This window comes from Herpailurus yagouaroundi, unplaced genomic scaffold (genome assembly GCF_014898765.1).
Source record: "Herpailurus yagouaroundi ecotype Mexico unplaced genomic scaffold, PumYag 184, whole genome shotgun sequence".
Lineage (NCBI taxonomy): Eukaryota > Metazoa > Chordata > Mammalia > Carnivora > Felidae > Herpailurus > Herpailurus yagouaroundi.
In genome coordinates, this window is record NW_024412415.1 from 4,222,092 (window position 1) to 4,239,922 (window position 17,831).

A 17,831-nucleotide genomic window follows, 5' to 3' on the forward strand; every position below is an offset into this window, starting at 1 on the left:
TTGCAGATGGAGAAACTGAATCTAGCAGATATTGAGTAAAACTGGAACCTGAGCCCATGTCTCTCTGCCTCCTAAGTCTGTGCCCTTTTTAGTATAACACTGACCTTACAGTACAGGCTTCTTGACTCACAATCCAAGATTCTAGACAGAACATCAGGCAGATGAAAAAACGCTCACTACAAGGTTTTGCTTGCATCATCCAAAATAATTATACTTGCTCAAAAGCAAACTATGAACAAACTGGACGACATATGTAGAAAATCAACAAAAGCATGTGAGGCCTAAAATTCAAGAATTACTTCCAGACTCTTTACCTGTGTGTGAAGACCAATGACTTCCCCCAAGGTCAATCTCATCCTAAACAAGGAGTACAAGCAAAATGGACCCTGAGTTAATCATGGGAAACTATTGACCACATTAAGCAATTTCCCTTATTAGGTTTGCCATTACATTAAAAGATACACCTACATACTTACTTTTGTAAAGATAAATAACATAATGAAAGGAAACCCCATCTCCAAATTCTGACTCTATGTGCATAATTTAAGACAGCATTAAGAACAAATAAGACAAGTCCTATTTTAGGTACTATCTTAAAATACTACTTAGAATAAGAATCGAAAATTTAAGAGCCTACCTATAACCAAAAGAATTCTAAGTTTGAGTTCAGGGTACATGGACTTATTTAAGGCAGTGTTGCATACAACAAAGTTTCAGTAACAAGAAACAATTTCTATTATCTCTTAAGGATTTAATAGCATTTGATCAAATGTATCAATATATTCAAAATAGCTCATTTATGTTCAGGTGTACATCACAGAGTCAATAAGAACAAGGTTTCAATTAACCTGTCCATCTTAAAACAAAACAAAACAAAACAGGGCCGCCTGGGTGGCTCAATCGGTTGGGCGTCCGACCTCGGCTCAGGTCATGATCTCGCAGTATGTGAGTTCGAGCCCCGTGTCAGGCTCTGTGCTGACAGCTCAAAGCCTGGAGCCTGCTTCGGATTCTGTGTCTCCCTCTCTCTCTGCCCCTCCCCTGCTTGTGCTCTGTCTCTCTCTGTCTCACAAATGAATAAATGTAAAAAAAAAAAAAAAAAAATTAAAAACAAAACAAAATCTGAGGATTTGTTTACTGATTCAAAAGTGGACCTAATATTGCTAGACAGTTGAATAAATGATAATGCCTGCAGTGGAAACGCGGACAGAGAGACCAGGAACCAGATAATTATAACACAAAATGTGAAAAATGCTATGATAGAAGTAGAAAGTGCCATTGGGGTGCAGAGAAGGGAACACAGGCCTATCCCTGGGCAAATCAGGAAGGCTTCATGGAGAAGTTGATATGAGAATTGGATTTTCATCAGTAAGAATCCCCCAGGCAGAAGACAGACAGGGACACACTTTCTCTACATTTCCCTCCATCATTTCCCTCTTCAAGACCTGGCTTCTCAGCCCGCTGAGGGATCTTAATGCTGTACAGCAAGAGCTACTAAAATGGCTCACTTTCATTTTAATGAGGAACTAGATTTCAGTGAAGTCTCATAGTTGTTTTCTTGTTTGTCATTAGAAAGGGAGTGAATAGTTCAAAACTACTGAGGGATAAATTTGGTAGATGAAAATGGTTTATATTATTGTCTGCTGTGACATCAAAATATTTTTAAAGGCCAAATTAAAAACAAATGTCAACATAGGAAGACGAATTCTCCCACTAATCCTGCCTCCCCCTTCTCCCCGCCCCTAAAAAAACAATAAGAATTTCAAGAAACTCTCTGAAGGTAGAAACAAGGAAGAAAGAAGAAGGGGGGGGGGGGTGGGAAATAACATGGCATCATTATAGACTATTCTTCTGAAGCAAAGTAAAGACAATGAAGGGAAAAATAGAACACATGTATTACAACATATAGCACCATAAGGCTGTGTTTGATGCTCCGGAGGGCTTCAACAAGTACTGTTCAGCCAAAAATCAATTGAAAAATCAGCATGATAACAGAGCATGAGTTGCCCTATAATAGCCTTAAGACCCCCAAGGCTATACAAGTCCCTTTCATCTGCCATACTGCACTGACTCTAGGGGAACTTCACTTCCCCTCCCTGAGTACGATGCCTGACTGTACTTCTAACCCAGTGTTTTACCCTCCCTTAGAAAGAGGAGCTGACAAGGACCAATGATGTTTTAAAGTGGTTTTTAAGAATTTTCTTTTCTTTTTGCCTTATTCTTTATTTTTTCTTGATATTTGCACTCAAATTCAACCTCTAATATTAGTCGCAGGACTATCTCCACAATATTAAATGGTCAGGCATAATCTCTGAATAACCTCATAATAATAGTGTTCTCTAAATGCCTTAGCTAACAGACATCAAACTGGCCCTTAATAAAATCAATAATATGCAAATGTGGCATGTAAGCAATTCACAGCATTGTTATAAATATACATATACAGTTGATTCCAAGATTTCATCTCAATATTTCTTCAATCACTTCCTCACAATGTCTGGTTTGTTCAATTTATATTTCTATTTGGCATTTGGTGCAAACCCCCAAAGATAAGATACATCTGTCCCTTAGTCACAGATCTTGGCATTTTTACCTTAACTCAATCGTGAAATGATTGGTTGAATATTACCTTGCTGATTAGCAGGATTTCCTCACAATAAAACATTTTATTTCCAAACTTTTGAACGTGACATGAGATGTACCAACTCAGCAGTGACATATCAAAGCTTAAGGAGGACATATAAACACCCTGATCTGTGTGAGGGAAGGAAAAGCTAATTGGAAGTCAGCTTCCCTGTGATTATCAGCTTGTTTATGGGGAGGGAGGACTCCTCTGAATGGCCCTGTAAATTCATCCCTGATTATGGCATTAAAACCAGAGTTCATTTCCACAAGCTCCCCCAAATCCCCCACCCAATCCATTTTGTTTAGTTACAAAGGGTTGTGCACTACTTTCAGAGAATGACAGTTTTTCATGCTGATTTTCTCCAGTTTCAAGAAAAATTAATCAGTTGCACAAGCCAGTTGTCAGATTTCACTTCCCTCATGGCAGAAAGCACACATAGTCATTGTCTGCTATAAGAATAAATTTTAGTAATTTTTTCCCCATGTCAATATGAATATTAGACTGACCCAATTAATATGAAATGCTTCTTTGCTGCTGGAACAGACAGTGCTACAGAAAGAGCCATTTGCACAACCTGTTCATGATTATGGGCCATAAGGACACAAAGATGGCACACACATTTGTGGACCATCTGAATTCTTACATGGAAAGGGGAGGGGGAGGGGGGGAGCGGCATGACGTTAGCGTGACTGTCGTGGGTCATGTTTTTTAATCCGTAGTATCGGACATGTAACACAGCAACAAGAGCTGATCATTTTGTTTAATCACCTTCTGGATCTTTGCCAGATGGTCTCTATTGAGAGCGCTGCAAACAGAGAGAGATGAACTGCATCTAACACGCCACCAGAGCTTTCCCGTAAATGTCTGAGAACTGATTCCAACAAGAATTTAGTCTCAGAGCAGAAAGGGATACATTTAAAAACTATGTGCATTAACTATACTTTTCCCCATAGAATCCTCACTTGGCATGAATAATTTACCCACTCTTATGCTAATGGGATCATGAAAGTATCCCTGTGTCTTTAGTGCAGCTATTCTCAGCTTTCAGTAATTACCCCACCCAGTGAAAATAACATGGCTTCTGCATTGAACGGCAGACTAGTACCTGACAATTAGAAAGATCATGGCTGACAGTGGAAGGGTCCAAAACTGGACAGAGAAACCCTTGTGGCCCAAGGAAGAGTGTAGACATAAAGTCTACAAGGCTGGCCATGGGGGAGGCATGCGGGGGGGTGGGGGGGGGCGGGGGGCGGGGATGGGGAGGAAGGGTGAGAAGAAACATTTTCCATTGTCAAGCTTTGCGTTCTGACTTATTATCAAGATTTTACTTAAATAAAAATGTTTCTCTTTATATCACTAAGTGTAAAAGGCATTCGTGACAAGTTTTGAAGAAAAAAATAAACAATATCCAAGAAGAAGAACTAGAGTTATCTTTAAAGCACATCTGCATTAAGTATTTATTTGATCAGAATTGTTTAAACTCTAAATAGTGAAAAATCCTCTGCATTTTGCTTTTCGGAGGGAAAAAGGATTGCCAAAAAAAAAAAAAAAAGGAGAAGAAGAAGAAGAAGGGGAAGAAGAAGAAGAAAGAAAGAAAGAGAGAAAGAGAGAAAGAAAGAAAGAAAACTCATTTTCGACCTCTGTCCACAAAACTCCATGTTAGGTAGTTCACTGTGTAAAAATTATCAGGCTAAAACATCTGGGAAAGAAAGCTATGAAACAGCAGGGAACGTGGCTGGTTTATTGTTTATCTTTTGTTTATGAGGCAGTATTCAAGTTTAATTACTACTCTAAATTAAACTCTAACTGGCATCAGGAGACATCCCTTTACATGACTAAGTTAAAAAAAATCTAGAAATCCCAACTCTGGGTTTTTCACGTAAGTTGATACATATAGGAAGAAATTACTCAAAATTAACAGCAATTATAGAAAGCTTTTAAGCATTTATGGGCACTATTACATGCTCCTAGAGCATTTATTTATTAGAAGAATTTAATTTCATTTCTATGGGGGGGGAACAGAATAAAAATGCAACATAAATGTTCCATATACAATAGTTTTTTCTGTGGGAATGTTCAATTATCAATTATATTCTCAGAGAATTTTTTGATACAATTAGGAAGACAGGAAGGAAAAGAAATGTCATATATGTAGCATAACAGTGAGTGACCAGTTTTGGATGAACTTAGCTCTAGGAAAAATAAAAGTTAAAAGCAACTAGAAAAAGATTATGCCAGATGGCATCTGTCATATTGTATTTAGGGTTATTTTAAAGAAATTGCCGCCACTATGAAAACATTCCATTGACGGAGTTTTCCTAGACTGAATAAGAAATCCCAGTAGAACATATTCAGGATCCACTGTAGGTTGGTTTGAGGTTTTGCTCCCTCCTTTAAATGTATAACCGGAATATTTGGGTGGGGAAGAAATCTATTTCATAAGTGTAGTACGCATTACAAACTCAAAAGTGTAATTAATACTATTTTAGAAGCTTGCTTACCTATAAACACATCCAATATAAAGGGGGTATTTTTTAGGTTTCGACACCATGATTGGTAAAGAACTGCATAATAAATAAACAAATACCTAGCTATGAAATAATAGTCTTATTGCCTGGATCATAGTTGGAGACATCAATGGGAAGGGTTTGATGGGTGGCAGGCAGAGTCGAGGGGAAATATGCTGGCTTGCACAGCCCTGTGTCCTCAAAGATTAAAGAAATATAGATGCTAGTATGCTAATGTATTTAGGTTAAACTGGGTCTGGCAACAGTATGGTTAACGTGCGTGTGGTGTGCAGTGTGAGCTCAGCAGTTACTGGGCCAACTGCCTCGGTATTTCTGGGAATCCTGCCTATTCACAGTGCAGGGATTGTTCAATTGCTGCAAAATGTACAAAATGAATTTTACAAAAATGAATTGTAAGGAAGGCCCCATTACAACGATTTTACAGCAAAGATGTCAACATCAATTTTTCTTTCATGCATAGCTAATGATTAAAACAGCATATTCCATTTGCCTAAGACAATTTATTTCATATTGGCACATCAAAATATTGAAATACAAAGTTATCTTTACTCTACCCTTTTTATTCATTGCTGCTGAACCCATACCATTGTTCAAACCAGGAAAAATAAAACAAACTTGGCACGAAATACTTAAAACAAAGGCTCATCAATATTCTCCAATTTGTCAACATCTCAATTACAGCACTGGAAAAAATGTAAATTTCATGTGCTCTAAACACTGAGGGGTCTATTCTCTTGCCAATTCACATGCGTAACTCCCATCAGCGTTAATGGGAGTTACACAAACCCATCAATAATAATAATACTTTGTACATATATTGTGCCTTTCATCTAAGGCTCTCAAAGTGCTCTATGAACAAGGAGGCTGCTTCCTAGTCTTTACTCTGGCAAAATACACAATGAAATACAAAGCAGCTTTTGACTCAGCAGGTACAGAATTAGGGACCCCAAGCCTTATTATCAAGCCCCATTTTACTGATGGGAAGCCAGACACAAAGAGGGCAAGTTACTTCCGCAGAGTCCCCAGTCTGTACCCTAATGCTATCCCTGAAAAACCAGATTTCTTTCTTCATTCTAATGTGACTAACAAGACAAACTCCCTCCCTTTGGCTGCTTTTAGCAAAAGAAATCAGAGTGAATGAAAATCTGGTTCATATTTATATAGTTTACTGCTAGGCATGTGCTGTTTGAAAGATACAGTAAAGTCGGGTTTTATATTTTACCAAGTTTGTTTCTTACAATATTTTTAAAATTTGATTTTTTTCCCCCATTTGGTTTGTGGCACAAACACTAGAGAGTAAAAGATGACCTTTCACCTGTGTAACTGTAGCTCTTTCACTATCAAGTCATAAAATGAGGTATTTTTAGGTTCCAAAGCAAAGATGTGTATGAATCATTTTAGTAAAAATATTCACGAAAAATATAAAGCAACATAAATGCATGTATTGTTTTATAGCATATGGCTATTAAAGTTTAATTTAAAATGTGTATGAAAACATTGTATTTAGTACAATTCATCCCTATTTTTCCTGTTTATCATAATTTGTTTTGAAACTGAGTCGTTTTACAGTTTTCCATATGCCTGTTGTGCTAATAAATTCTGAATAAGCAAGAAAACTCTTTTCTAACCTACAAACTTGGTTTCCAATGAAACATTATAATATATTTAATGCTAAGAACATAAATTTCTCTTCTAGCTTTTCCATTATACATCAACCCTAAGATTTAACCTAGGATAAGCATATGTGATTTCAGTCAATATCTCTGTTGACTTTGCCCTGAAGCAGATAATTAATCTTTCCCACAGAAAGCTACTATGGACAATTCAGTGGGCCAAATTTCACAGCACCTTAAATACACGTTTGAAAGACTCATATGGGCATGAGTATGACAAAATACATCCAAGCCTGGCCTTCAACATGCGGTCTGCCGTAACAAACAGTGTACCCTTAAACATGTGTTTGGGAACCACTGATGTGGTAAGCCAGGTAGGAAATTCTCCATGTCAAAGCGTTCCCTGTGTTATAGGAATCATAAGTTGTTTTGTCCCTCACACTTTAAAACAGTAAAATGACTGACTTCCTAGTTCTCGTACACATAAGCTACCATGTCCATTCTTTAATCCCACAGAGATATGATAAAAGGAACAAAATCCTACAGGGATCAAATCCTTCAGCATGGGATAAGTGGGTGCAGCTACCCACAACATAGAGGTTTGTGTGTATCGCTTTTACTCAGTGTGTCAGTCTCAGAACTCTTCTCTTTTCTGACCAAAAACAACAACAAAACAAACTAACCGAAATGATAAAACTCCATGCCTTGCTTGCTGCTGCAACTGTTCCCAGCTCCAAACCCCAGGGTCTTCTCTCTCCCCCTCCCCTTCTCTCTGGTCCTTTCCTGCTATCTCCCTTGCCATAACTCAACCAACCCAACAGAACCAGTCAGTTTTAAATTTCAGTTGGGACCTTCGTGACCTGTTAATGAATCTACAGAGAGGAGAAAAACTCACAGTGTTGAGTTATGCCTGGTGTTGCTAGCTGACTTGGAGTCAGAAATGCTTGAAGCGTTAACGTAATTGCAAGAATGTGAAAAATGAAGCGCTGGGCTCCTGAGCAAAGTGAAAGGTCAAAGCGAGCCTCACACACAACAAGTCTTTGGAAGATAGCCTCATTAGACCATTAAGTCTGCTTCTCTTTCCCCCCTCTTCTGCACAATGTTTAGGGCGTTTTGTTTTTATTAATAGATACATTTCACCCTTTGTGTGATAGCAGTTTGGGGTGGTGGGGAAAGGTGGGAGTCATTCAAAGCTTTCCAGCTTTAACCCTGCCAAGAAGTCCATCACCAGGATATGGAACCACAATTAAGGCATCGCACTGCAGATCCACAGAATTTATGTTCGTGCCATCTCCAAAACGCCTTCTGGTTTGGTTTTCTTAGGTGCAATCTAACTGGTCTCATAAAGACAGTATATAAGCCTAAATAAATACAATTCGCAAGTTCTTCCGCAATTTACCATCTCATAGTGTTCATTTCTGTATCAGTTTCAAATTTGTTAAACCTAGATTCTAATTTGGACCTAGTCACGGTTAATGGCATCCTAGGAGAAACGATGTTTCTACACTCTTCTAGAATACTAGTCATCCAAAATCTGTGGCCAGAAACCTGGAGGAGTGAAGGCACTCACCCTACATCAACCACCTTCTTTTAAATGGCATATAAGACTACAGCTCAAGCTGTTAAACTGTCCTCCACCTGGAAGACTGTCTAATGCTTAATATTGTGGCCATAAACACAGTCATAATAGAGATGAAATAGACCTGGGAGATCAGACACTATCTAACGTAAAATATTAAAAAGTAAAATCTATACACTTTCCTGGCCCACATTCAATAACGCATCTTCCTTTCAATTATCATTTTTGCTACAGAAGACTCATCCCTACCAATGTATAATTGCTCTCTGTGCAGTAGGTGAGTTTTCCATGGTAAAATTTATTCTAGAGTACACTAGGCTTCCTTGTCATCTGCAGGTGATGCCCCCCTTGTCCTGCGATTATTCTAATCTTTAGGATTTCTGACAAAAGTCACCATGTCCGCTGAATGAAAATGGGGACAAATAGGCTAAGAATTTCAAAATCCATCTTCCCAAGATAAACTTCCATATGGAAGCCACACCGTTCTCTGAGAGCTCATGAGCACAGATTTGGGCATTTTATGTACTTTAGAGGCATCACTGCTTGATTACAGAGAACTCCTAATGGTGATATGACAAACAAAATAACCTGGTCATTCTATTTACTCAGCAACAAAATAAGCCAGGTCATTCTATTTACTCACACACCGAAGTTAAAGTGTAGATAACCAAATCCGCAAAAGAATTGGCAGAACTACTCAATTGTTTTTGTAATGTCTACTTAAAGATGAGACAGTTCACTTTGATTTTTTTTTTTTTTAAGTAATGTAAGTTGAGAGGAAATACTAATATAGCAGCTCTCTAACCTGCCACTCTCCTACTTACAGGGAGGTAGTAGTGATATCATAAAATACTGAAGCTAGTTCGGTTATGTCTACTTTGCACAAGGGAAATGCTTGACCTTTTACCTTGCTCACTGCTGTTGTCTCCACTCTGGGAAGCGTGGCCCCCACTGGAGGGCCCCGGGGTGCCTGCTGAGTGGGTGGACGTTGCATCGTCGTGATCTCGCCAAGATGCAGGATTCTGATGTCAGGATGCCAAGAAATGTTCCCACAGTTACCATTTCAGCCATAAATGAGGAACCAATAGGAAAGGTGCAGAGAAAGACAAAAATGTGTACATATTAGTATTTGTGGACCTAGGCATATACAGACCCCACACTATAGTATGTTGTCTTTTCAGCGATGGGTACCAAAAAGAAGAAAAGATGCTCTAGCATCTTGATGAGGTGATGTTTACATCTGTGTCTACATGTGTTTAAACTAATGGAAACAGACACATAAAAGGGGTGCGTTTTATGATACACGAATTATACCTCAATAAAGTTAATTTTTAAAGTTAGAAAAAAAAAAGCTTTTTAAAAATTTAGAAGTCATTTTTACTCTTGCTGCCTTAATTGGGACACACTCTTCCAAGAAAGAGGCCCAATATTCTTGGATACTAAATTCCAGAACATCTACAAAACTCACGACTCCCTTAAAAACAAAAATAAAAACAAAAACAAAAAACCCCCACAGATCCAAGAACATATGGGGCAGCTCTTGGCATCTTTCAGATGCATTGCCCTACACCAACCTGAATGAACTCTGAACATTATCAACTGATTACACAACCAACAGATACAGTGATACTAATGAACAGAATGAAACAACTATGAACTGCTAGCCGAGTGATAAACTGGACAGAACTTTCACGTGAGCTCCATGGAAGCTTAAAATTCACAGGGCAGTGCTTTTTTCCTGGAAGCATGACTTGTTTCAAAGGACATGCAAGGCACACTGAGAAATTATAGCTCATGCTACTTTGCCGAGTGTATTCTTCTCCTGTTCCTCCTCCCCTTTCCTGATCATTCCCAATCCCCTGCTGTTGCTTAAAGGAAAACAGGAATTCTAATGTACAGGAAGGACTTTATCAGCACCACATGAAGGCAGGCAAGAGATGGAATTTCCTCTGGCAGAAACGGAGAGGAGGAACAGCACATGAAACAGACCAGCCTTAAGGCCAGACTGTACACTTGTCACCTGCATGTGATGACTTCAACTAAGACCAAAGATCTCCTGGAAAGCAAATTCTTATGGGGAGGAGGGGGGGGGCAGGGAGATTCTTTGGGGGCAAAATAAAACAAAACATCAATCTCTCAAAGTGCACGATTTCTTCTTACAAGAATTGGTAAGTAAGGATTCAGACAGACCGACATGCCTATAGGCAACAAGCAAACATCTTGACCATCTGAAAACAATCTTGCCATGTTGTCATTATATATAGTTTATCCAGAAGAAAAGAAATTAGTCTATCACTTTCTTCTACATCAACTCTGTAATGTGTATATAGAATATAAAGTTGTATTAAAATGTAATCAAGAAGCCATGGGGACACAAAATGGGGACTATTCTTATTTGGAACAACAACAAAAAACCATTCTCTTCTCCTCTACAGGTCTGCTATAAACTGAGTGCAAATTAATAGTTGGCATCTGTGAAAGATGACGAAATGACCCAAAGCTCTATAGATCAGTAATATCTGTCTCAAAACAAGGCTACTGGCAATGCCATCAGGCAAGCAACTGATTCCAAGTGGAAACCCCAAGCAGAAATTTTGTGATTATAAATACAGCACAGGTTTAGATCTCTGAAGATATGTTTTAGAAAGTAGATTAGGGAACAAAGTTGAGTAGAAAGAAATGAAAACCAAGGTTCTGTGCTGCCTGTACTAAGACAAAGTCATGCCTGTGACTTCTCTTTTTATCAGAGTTAGAAACCACTCCAACAGTTTCCAGCTAAAGGCAAAGAGAAAACAGGGGCTCTTCAAGCTTTGCAGCCTCTTCGAGTCAGCTGTTTGCTGGATGGTAATCAGATAAAGAGCTAGAAGAATTGCACGGGGGGTTGAGGGGGGGTTAGGAAACAATGGCGTGGCATTGGTTTAGTCCTACAACCACACTGGTGAGAGCCTTCTTTCAGAAATAACTGTAACACATTCACCTAGGCTAAACTTTTCAGTGTATACAGCAAGTGATGTTAATTTTATGCACTGCAGTCTTTTTATTAAGCAGGCTGCTAGAAAAACTCCTCACCCCTCATGAAAATTGCAATAATTAGCCACTAACATCTCAACTATGTTTTAAGGTAAATGTCATCCGACAACGATTATATCATCATTCAAACGAAGCTGGAGCAGGTTGTTCTGTCTGGGCACTAGAGTGGTTTGAACTAACTGCTCAGAAGGACTTCCAGCAACTGAAAATACTGGTTTGTCCTTATCAGTCAAACCTGTGCTGAGTTTTTAAAGACAGACCTCATTAATTTACAATTTAGTATACTTCTTCCAGTGGTTTTCTGAGGAGGAGGAGGAGGTGTTTTCTAAAGTAAAGGAGTGAGAAATAAGCCACATCAGCAAACATTACTTTAGAAGCAGCTGGCTCCTCCAAGGGAGTTGGATCTCCGGTTTTCAGCCCATCCTAGAATTTGCTCATGTTCACCATTTCACGTGCCAGGCCCCTGTCTTTTTCTCTTCTTTTCTCCTTCACGTCCTCAAAAATGCTGTCCCCAACAAGTGTCATTAGATGTTGAGTTTCCATATGGAATGTCTCAAGTATTATGACCTCGTTTGGGAGTCTGATCAAAACTAAGGAATACCCACCCTGGCATTCTTTTAAGTTGAAAGTAGGAAAGACAGATGTATCTCTCCAGGGCTTCAGGGCTGAGAAGCTCCACAAAGTTGTTCACATTCAGCTACACCAGGGTGACTCGATCACCCAGGGGGACTTCTCTTGAGAGAAGAGACAGGGAGGGGCAAGGCGTGTGAAATGGCAAACATGACAAATACTGATAATCTGGTCCATAAAAAATTGCTACCTTCCTGGTCATAAAAAATTACAACCTATGTGGACAGATAAAGTGCAATCCTTTACCCATAACACTGTTTTTTTTTTTTTCCTTAGACTGAAATATTTGTTTGTATCACAACTTCTTTCTTCTTCTTTTTTTTTTCCCTCCCTAGATAGTTTCCAAGTTTACATCCTTCAAGAATAAACTGCCTGGCTTTCTGCCAAATTATATGCAGAAGTTTAGTGAATCTTGAAACCGAAGTGGCATACGAAAGCATGTAAAACACATGATGTATGTGGAAAAGAAAGAGAAATGCTCTCTGAGTGCATGCGTGGGGGTGAGCACTCAGGTATATGCATTCCACTATGTATGTCCTGTTCTTCAGCCAAAGTATCACGAAGACACCCGAGGGCAAGGAGTGAACATGTTTCTATTCCCAGTGGCTTTAATAATTGGGAGTCAAATACGGTACTTTTCTTGCTCTTACGTAATTGCGTTAAAGAGCAGTGTTAGCAGGAGAAAAGCAGTGAATACTGAGTGGAGCACAATAGAAGGAGATGGAAAATAGATACAAGAAGCTAGGTCTCCAGGGGCAGTATTTTCTATTTGCTGGGCTACAGACTCACAGCTGATAATGCAAGTTGTAATTAATATAAAAGCATGAGACAAGATGGGGAGAGCTTGTAGTAGCGGGGCCACAGGAGATCACTCTGCTGTTCTCCTCTGTTTCTCATTTACACACAGCTTTCCCTAGAAAACACAATTCTGCCAGTGTTTTCTCCCTTGAAATTAAAAAAAAAAAAAATGATTTAGCACCATCATTGAATTCTGCTAAATCTAGGAAAGAGCACAGAGAGGACAGGAGTCTCCGGGCATAGGAAGCAAAACGTATGTACGTCTTTTTTGTTGAAGTTGCAGATATGGTGGAAATTGTAACATTTTACACCATTATGGCATTTCTGTGGGGACCTGCCCATAGGAAAATACTTAATCAGTCCTGGTGAATTGGTAGGATTGCCCTGTTTAAATGATTCCACAAAGCTCATGATTCTCACATTGCAAAAAGAATGGAACAAAATGTATGAGCGTTTCTAAATAAATACAAAACTGAATGAGGAAGTAAAATGTATTAGGATTCGGGGGGGGGGGGGGAAGCCATACTACACACACATTCTTTCTAAAATAATCTGGAACTCATCTTAGACCCCAAACGAGAAGATGAATCAATGGATGTGGTATAGGGGAGAAAGCATTAGATTCGAATTAAGTCACTAGGGTGCCACCTCTAACCGATCATGTGGCCTTAAGCAAGTGATGCACTTCATTTCCCTGGGACTTGTTTCCTTTATCTCTTTAAAATTAAGAAGTTAGGCAAGATAATCCCTAAGGTCACTCCTACTTCTTATTTCTATTATTAAAAAATACTTACAATAAGCATTTGATTTTCTAGAACCTATACAACTAAAACACGATCTATAACACCAAGCCAAAAACCATACGTGAACTTGGACAATACGGTAAAGTAATTCAGAATATGCGCTTGTAGGTGGAAAGCAAGAGCAAACATATATAAAGACATTTTAACCAGCAAACGAAGCATGCAAAACTAATTTGGCTCAATATGTTTAAACAACAAAGGCAAGATATGCTTGCATCGGTATACACAATTAGTATGTTACGTATTTCCTATGACTTTATGATATTGTAGCTCCTAATTAACATTATGCAAAAATTACTATTTTTTAAAATCAGATGAAGACTCCTGTCATCAGGTATGCAAGCCTACAGAAGTTAAAATGTTAATTGTATGGTTTGAAAAAATGTTGGAATTTCAACTTCATTATTCTAAAGTTGACACAAGAACTCAGGAGAAGCACGCATGCTTTCAGAACATGGACTCACTCTTTAAAAATGTAAATAGAGCTGGGGTCTTTCCCTCAGCTCCTTGCTTCCACCCTCCACTGAGCTTTGGGAATTAATAGGTGACTAACTCTCAAAGTAGTAGCAAGTGCTCTTTGCAAATTCCAAAAACAAATTCCAAAATTAAAAAAAAAAAAAAATGGATTCCTCCATCAAATGGATCAGCTTTTAGAAAAGAGAGAAATTTCTTATTTTGTTGATATGCCATCATATTATAACATGTCTCCTATAATTTTGAATTGCGTTGGAATATTCCATAAAGCATTCAGTCTGAAAAAAATACAAAATCAATTTTTAAAATATCCAAATTTTAATCTGATCGTGAATGTCAGTGGTTGTCAAGGGCACCTTTGTTTGATTTCATCTCATCACAGTTACACTGAAAACATACTTCAGCTGCTCAACCAAAGGGATTTAAATAACATAATTATTTTTGATGGAAATTGACATAGGAACTATCAACCTTCAGAAGCTATACAACAATAACAACAGAAAACCCATGACCCCAGCCATGGTGAGTTGGTGGACAGAACTTGGAGGGAGAACTTTTCCGGAATGGGTCCCTAGAGGCCTCGGGTAACACACAGGAAGGTCTAATCCTATACTAGAACTTAAGAAACTATCTGACAAAATAAATCATTTGTATTATTAATATTATTATCAAATCCCATTATTTCCCCTTTGATATCCTATAGGCCAATCACTTAAACCTATCCCTTTCCTCACCGCCTAATCCCTGCTAGATTTCCAGGTACTAATAGCATTTACGTCTGGACACTTGCCCGCATTCTGTCAGGGACAAGGTTCTGGGGAGACTCCCCTCTAACTTAGCCCATTTAAAAGAACTGTATACACAGAAAAAAATAACTTGACAGGTTCAGAGATGCAAAAGAAAAAAAACAGCATATCTTCAGTTAAGTTACAGCTTTCAACATAGAAATTAAAATGTTTTTCTTTTATGTATCATATTATCAGAGCCAGTCAATTTTAAGGCACCTGTCACTAACTGTTAACAGCTACAGTTGTATTTTCTTCCCTATACTTAATTCACCTAAACAAATAATAACAAATAAGTAAAATGTAGTTCCTCATGAACATTAATTAGGAATAATAATATGCACTTCAGGCAAATGGACCTTGGCCCAGAGAATGTATTTCAAACAGACATGTTTCATTTATCTAATGCTGATCTAAAGATACGTAATATCTTTCAACGTAAACTTAAAGAAAGATTTTATTAGCTTGCACTGGATCTAAAGACTTGATCTAAAATTATGTAAAGTAGAAAATGTGGAGATCACCTATTATTTAGAAACACTACAGACCAGGAAAAGCATGAATTTTCCATAACAGTTTTCAAGTTGAAAGTTTTGTCTTTTTTTAAAAGAATTGGTTTCTTGATATGTTTATTTTAAACATAATAAATTTGGATGCCTGGGAAACTTAACATGAATTGCAGCTGAAATATAGAGTTCCATTTCCTTTCACTATCTTATTTCCTTCTTCCCATTATTCCAAAGAATACTGTAACAGTTGTTCCCTACCTATAATAATTACTCTTACGTTTAATAAGAAAATAAGATAAACTATACTAGAATATAAAAACGCAAGCATTCATTACGAATTTATTAAAAACAACAAAACAGGAGCCAATGTTGCAAATTTTATCTTCTGTTTAATTCCAAATTTCCTTTTATCATTATGCCCATCATGTACGCCTCGATAATAAATGAACGAATTCAGTATCTTTAACGGATGTAATGTACAAAAGGTTAAGACGTTATGGTTGTCTTTTTATCAACGTTACATCAGATTATTCACATAAAATTACAGAATGTGAGATCAGCATGACAACAGCCTGATACACTGTGGAATCGTATATAAAACCCATTCCTAAAAGTCTGCCAAAAATACTTGCTTTCAAGGTATTTGTAGGAAGTACTTTCATTCAGTTTTATTTTCAAATTTTTTAATAAGAAAATAGAAGTCTAGGTTGGCACCTAATATTTTGTTCCTGACGCTTGTCCCTCTGCTTTCTACTACACAGAATTACACACTTATTCTTTCTTTTCTCTCTTTCACTCTCTCTCTCCTTGCCCGATCCTTCCTTAAACACACACACACACACACACACACACACACACACACACACAATGCAGCTTGATACCGCTTAATAAGTATAGAGGTGTATGTGTTTTGGGGTGTCAAACAGCTGTCACAAACTGTCACCTCCACAAGAGAAACCTTGGCACACAACAAATTAAACTACACTTCTTTTTTAGCTGTCATTATTCATAGCCAATAAGTTGAAATGCTCTCGGCATTTCATGTGCAAATAAAACCATGAGGAAGCGCAGTAGATCAGAATAGTGGGCCAACAGATAAAACAGAGAAAACAACACGCTGTCTCAGTCCTTCTGAAGTGGCTCATCATCACCCCTGCACCAGCATGCACCAAATGAGATCCAGCCTGGGGCAATGTATTAAATATGCATATCAAAGCAAATGAAAAAATAAACCTGGAGATTCAAATTGGACACATTTACTTGCTGAAAATGTTCCCCTCATACCACTTTTCAGGTAGTAGTTCTACGGTATTTTCCCTTTTCTTGCTGGTGGGGGGTTAAGGGAGAGCGCGCTGGCAGGAGAGGCAGAAACTAAGAGAATTCACTTTGTAGGCAGATGCCTGCTAATGAATACAATCAATATACCTATGGCACAAAAATATCAAAAAATGGTGAAAACTCTCCAAGGTTTTTTCTCACGCCCCGCATAAAATTCCAGTCAGTAGCAAACCTCGCCATTTCCCACTCGGTGTGCTGGTGGAACAAATTATTGCTTCCTTTCAAAACAAATAGCAGGGGGCTAAAGTAAAAATGTTATAGTTCAGATCTCTAGGAAATAGAAGGCTTTAAATTATGATGCCCAATGAGGTGGCAAGCCCTCGTGGGTTCAAAATAAATCAGTTGTCATCTTTATTTGATTGGGGGCCTGAAAGAGGAGCAACAAATGTTACAGTTGACTCTTTTATCCAAAGATGATGATTGTTAAATTATTAAAGCCCTATCCTCTTAGGTACCACCGACTACTTGAGTGTAATTTAAATATTACAATAGTTTCATAAACTGGCACTGTCGATCAGCCAATCCTCTAAACAGCCTAGTTTATCTTATCTCTTCTGTGTAAACATCAGCATGTTCTAGTTCCACACATCGTGTTAAAACAGTTGCCAAGAAGCTATTCTAGAGAATCAAGTAGTCGAGACCCCCAGAAATGTCACGAGAGAAACGTTTTGGGCTGCAGATAACTGTGAACCTCTCATTCTACAAATCAGGTAACTACATCCTTCTCATTCCCCCAATACTGCAGCATGCATATGAATTGAGAAAGAGGAAGCTATGAAAATAAACAAATGACGACAACAACAAATATTTCTAAGGTGGTGTCTCACCTTATAGACAACAGCCACACGTCACAATGCCACATATCAGCAAGTAAACTTTCCGTAGCTGCTTGCTGCACCCTTTTGATTTTCGTTAATATGCTCAAATACAAAAGAGCCCCCCAAAGTTCCCCCATTGTGATGGGAAAAGCCAAGAGTAAAGACAGGCACAGGAACTTTCAATGCCATAGCATTTATTCTGTCTCAGAACTAGACAACCAGGACTGAGGTTTTCTTTTTCTTTCTTTCTTTCTTTCTTTCTTTCTTTCTTTCTTTCTTTCTTTCTTTCTTTCTTTCTTTCTT

General features: G+C 38.2%; 1 protein-coding gene across 8 annotated transcripts in view; it reads right to left on the reverse strand.

The window, feature by feature from the left end:
• MEIS2 (Meis homeobox 2) overlaps positions 1-17,831 on the reverse strand; it is a 210,221-nt gene that overhangs the window by 184,819 nt on the left and 7,571 nt on the right. For all 8 annotated transcript variants that reach the window (XM_040492236.1, XM_040492238.1, XM_040492237.1 and 5 more), the window contains one exon: positions 9,251-9,365. In XM_040492236.1, coding sequence (XP_040348170.1) covers positions 9,251-9,365 — 115 coding nt within the window. The remainder of the gene's footprint in view (positions 1-9,250; positions 9,366-17,831) is intronic.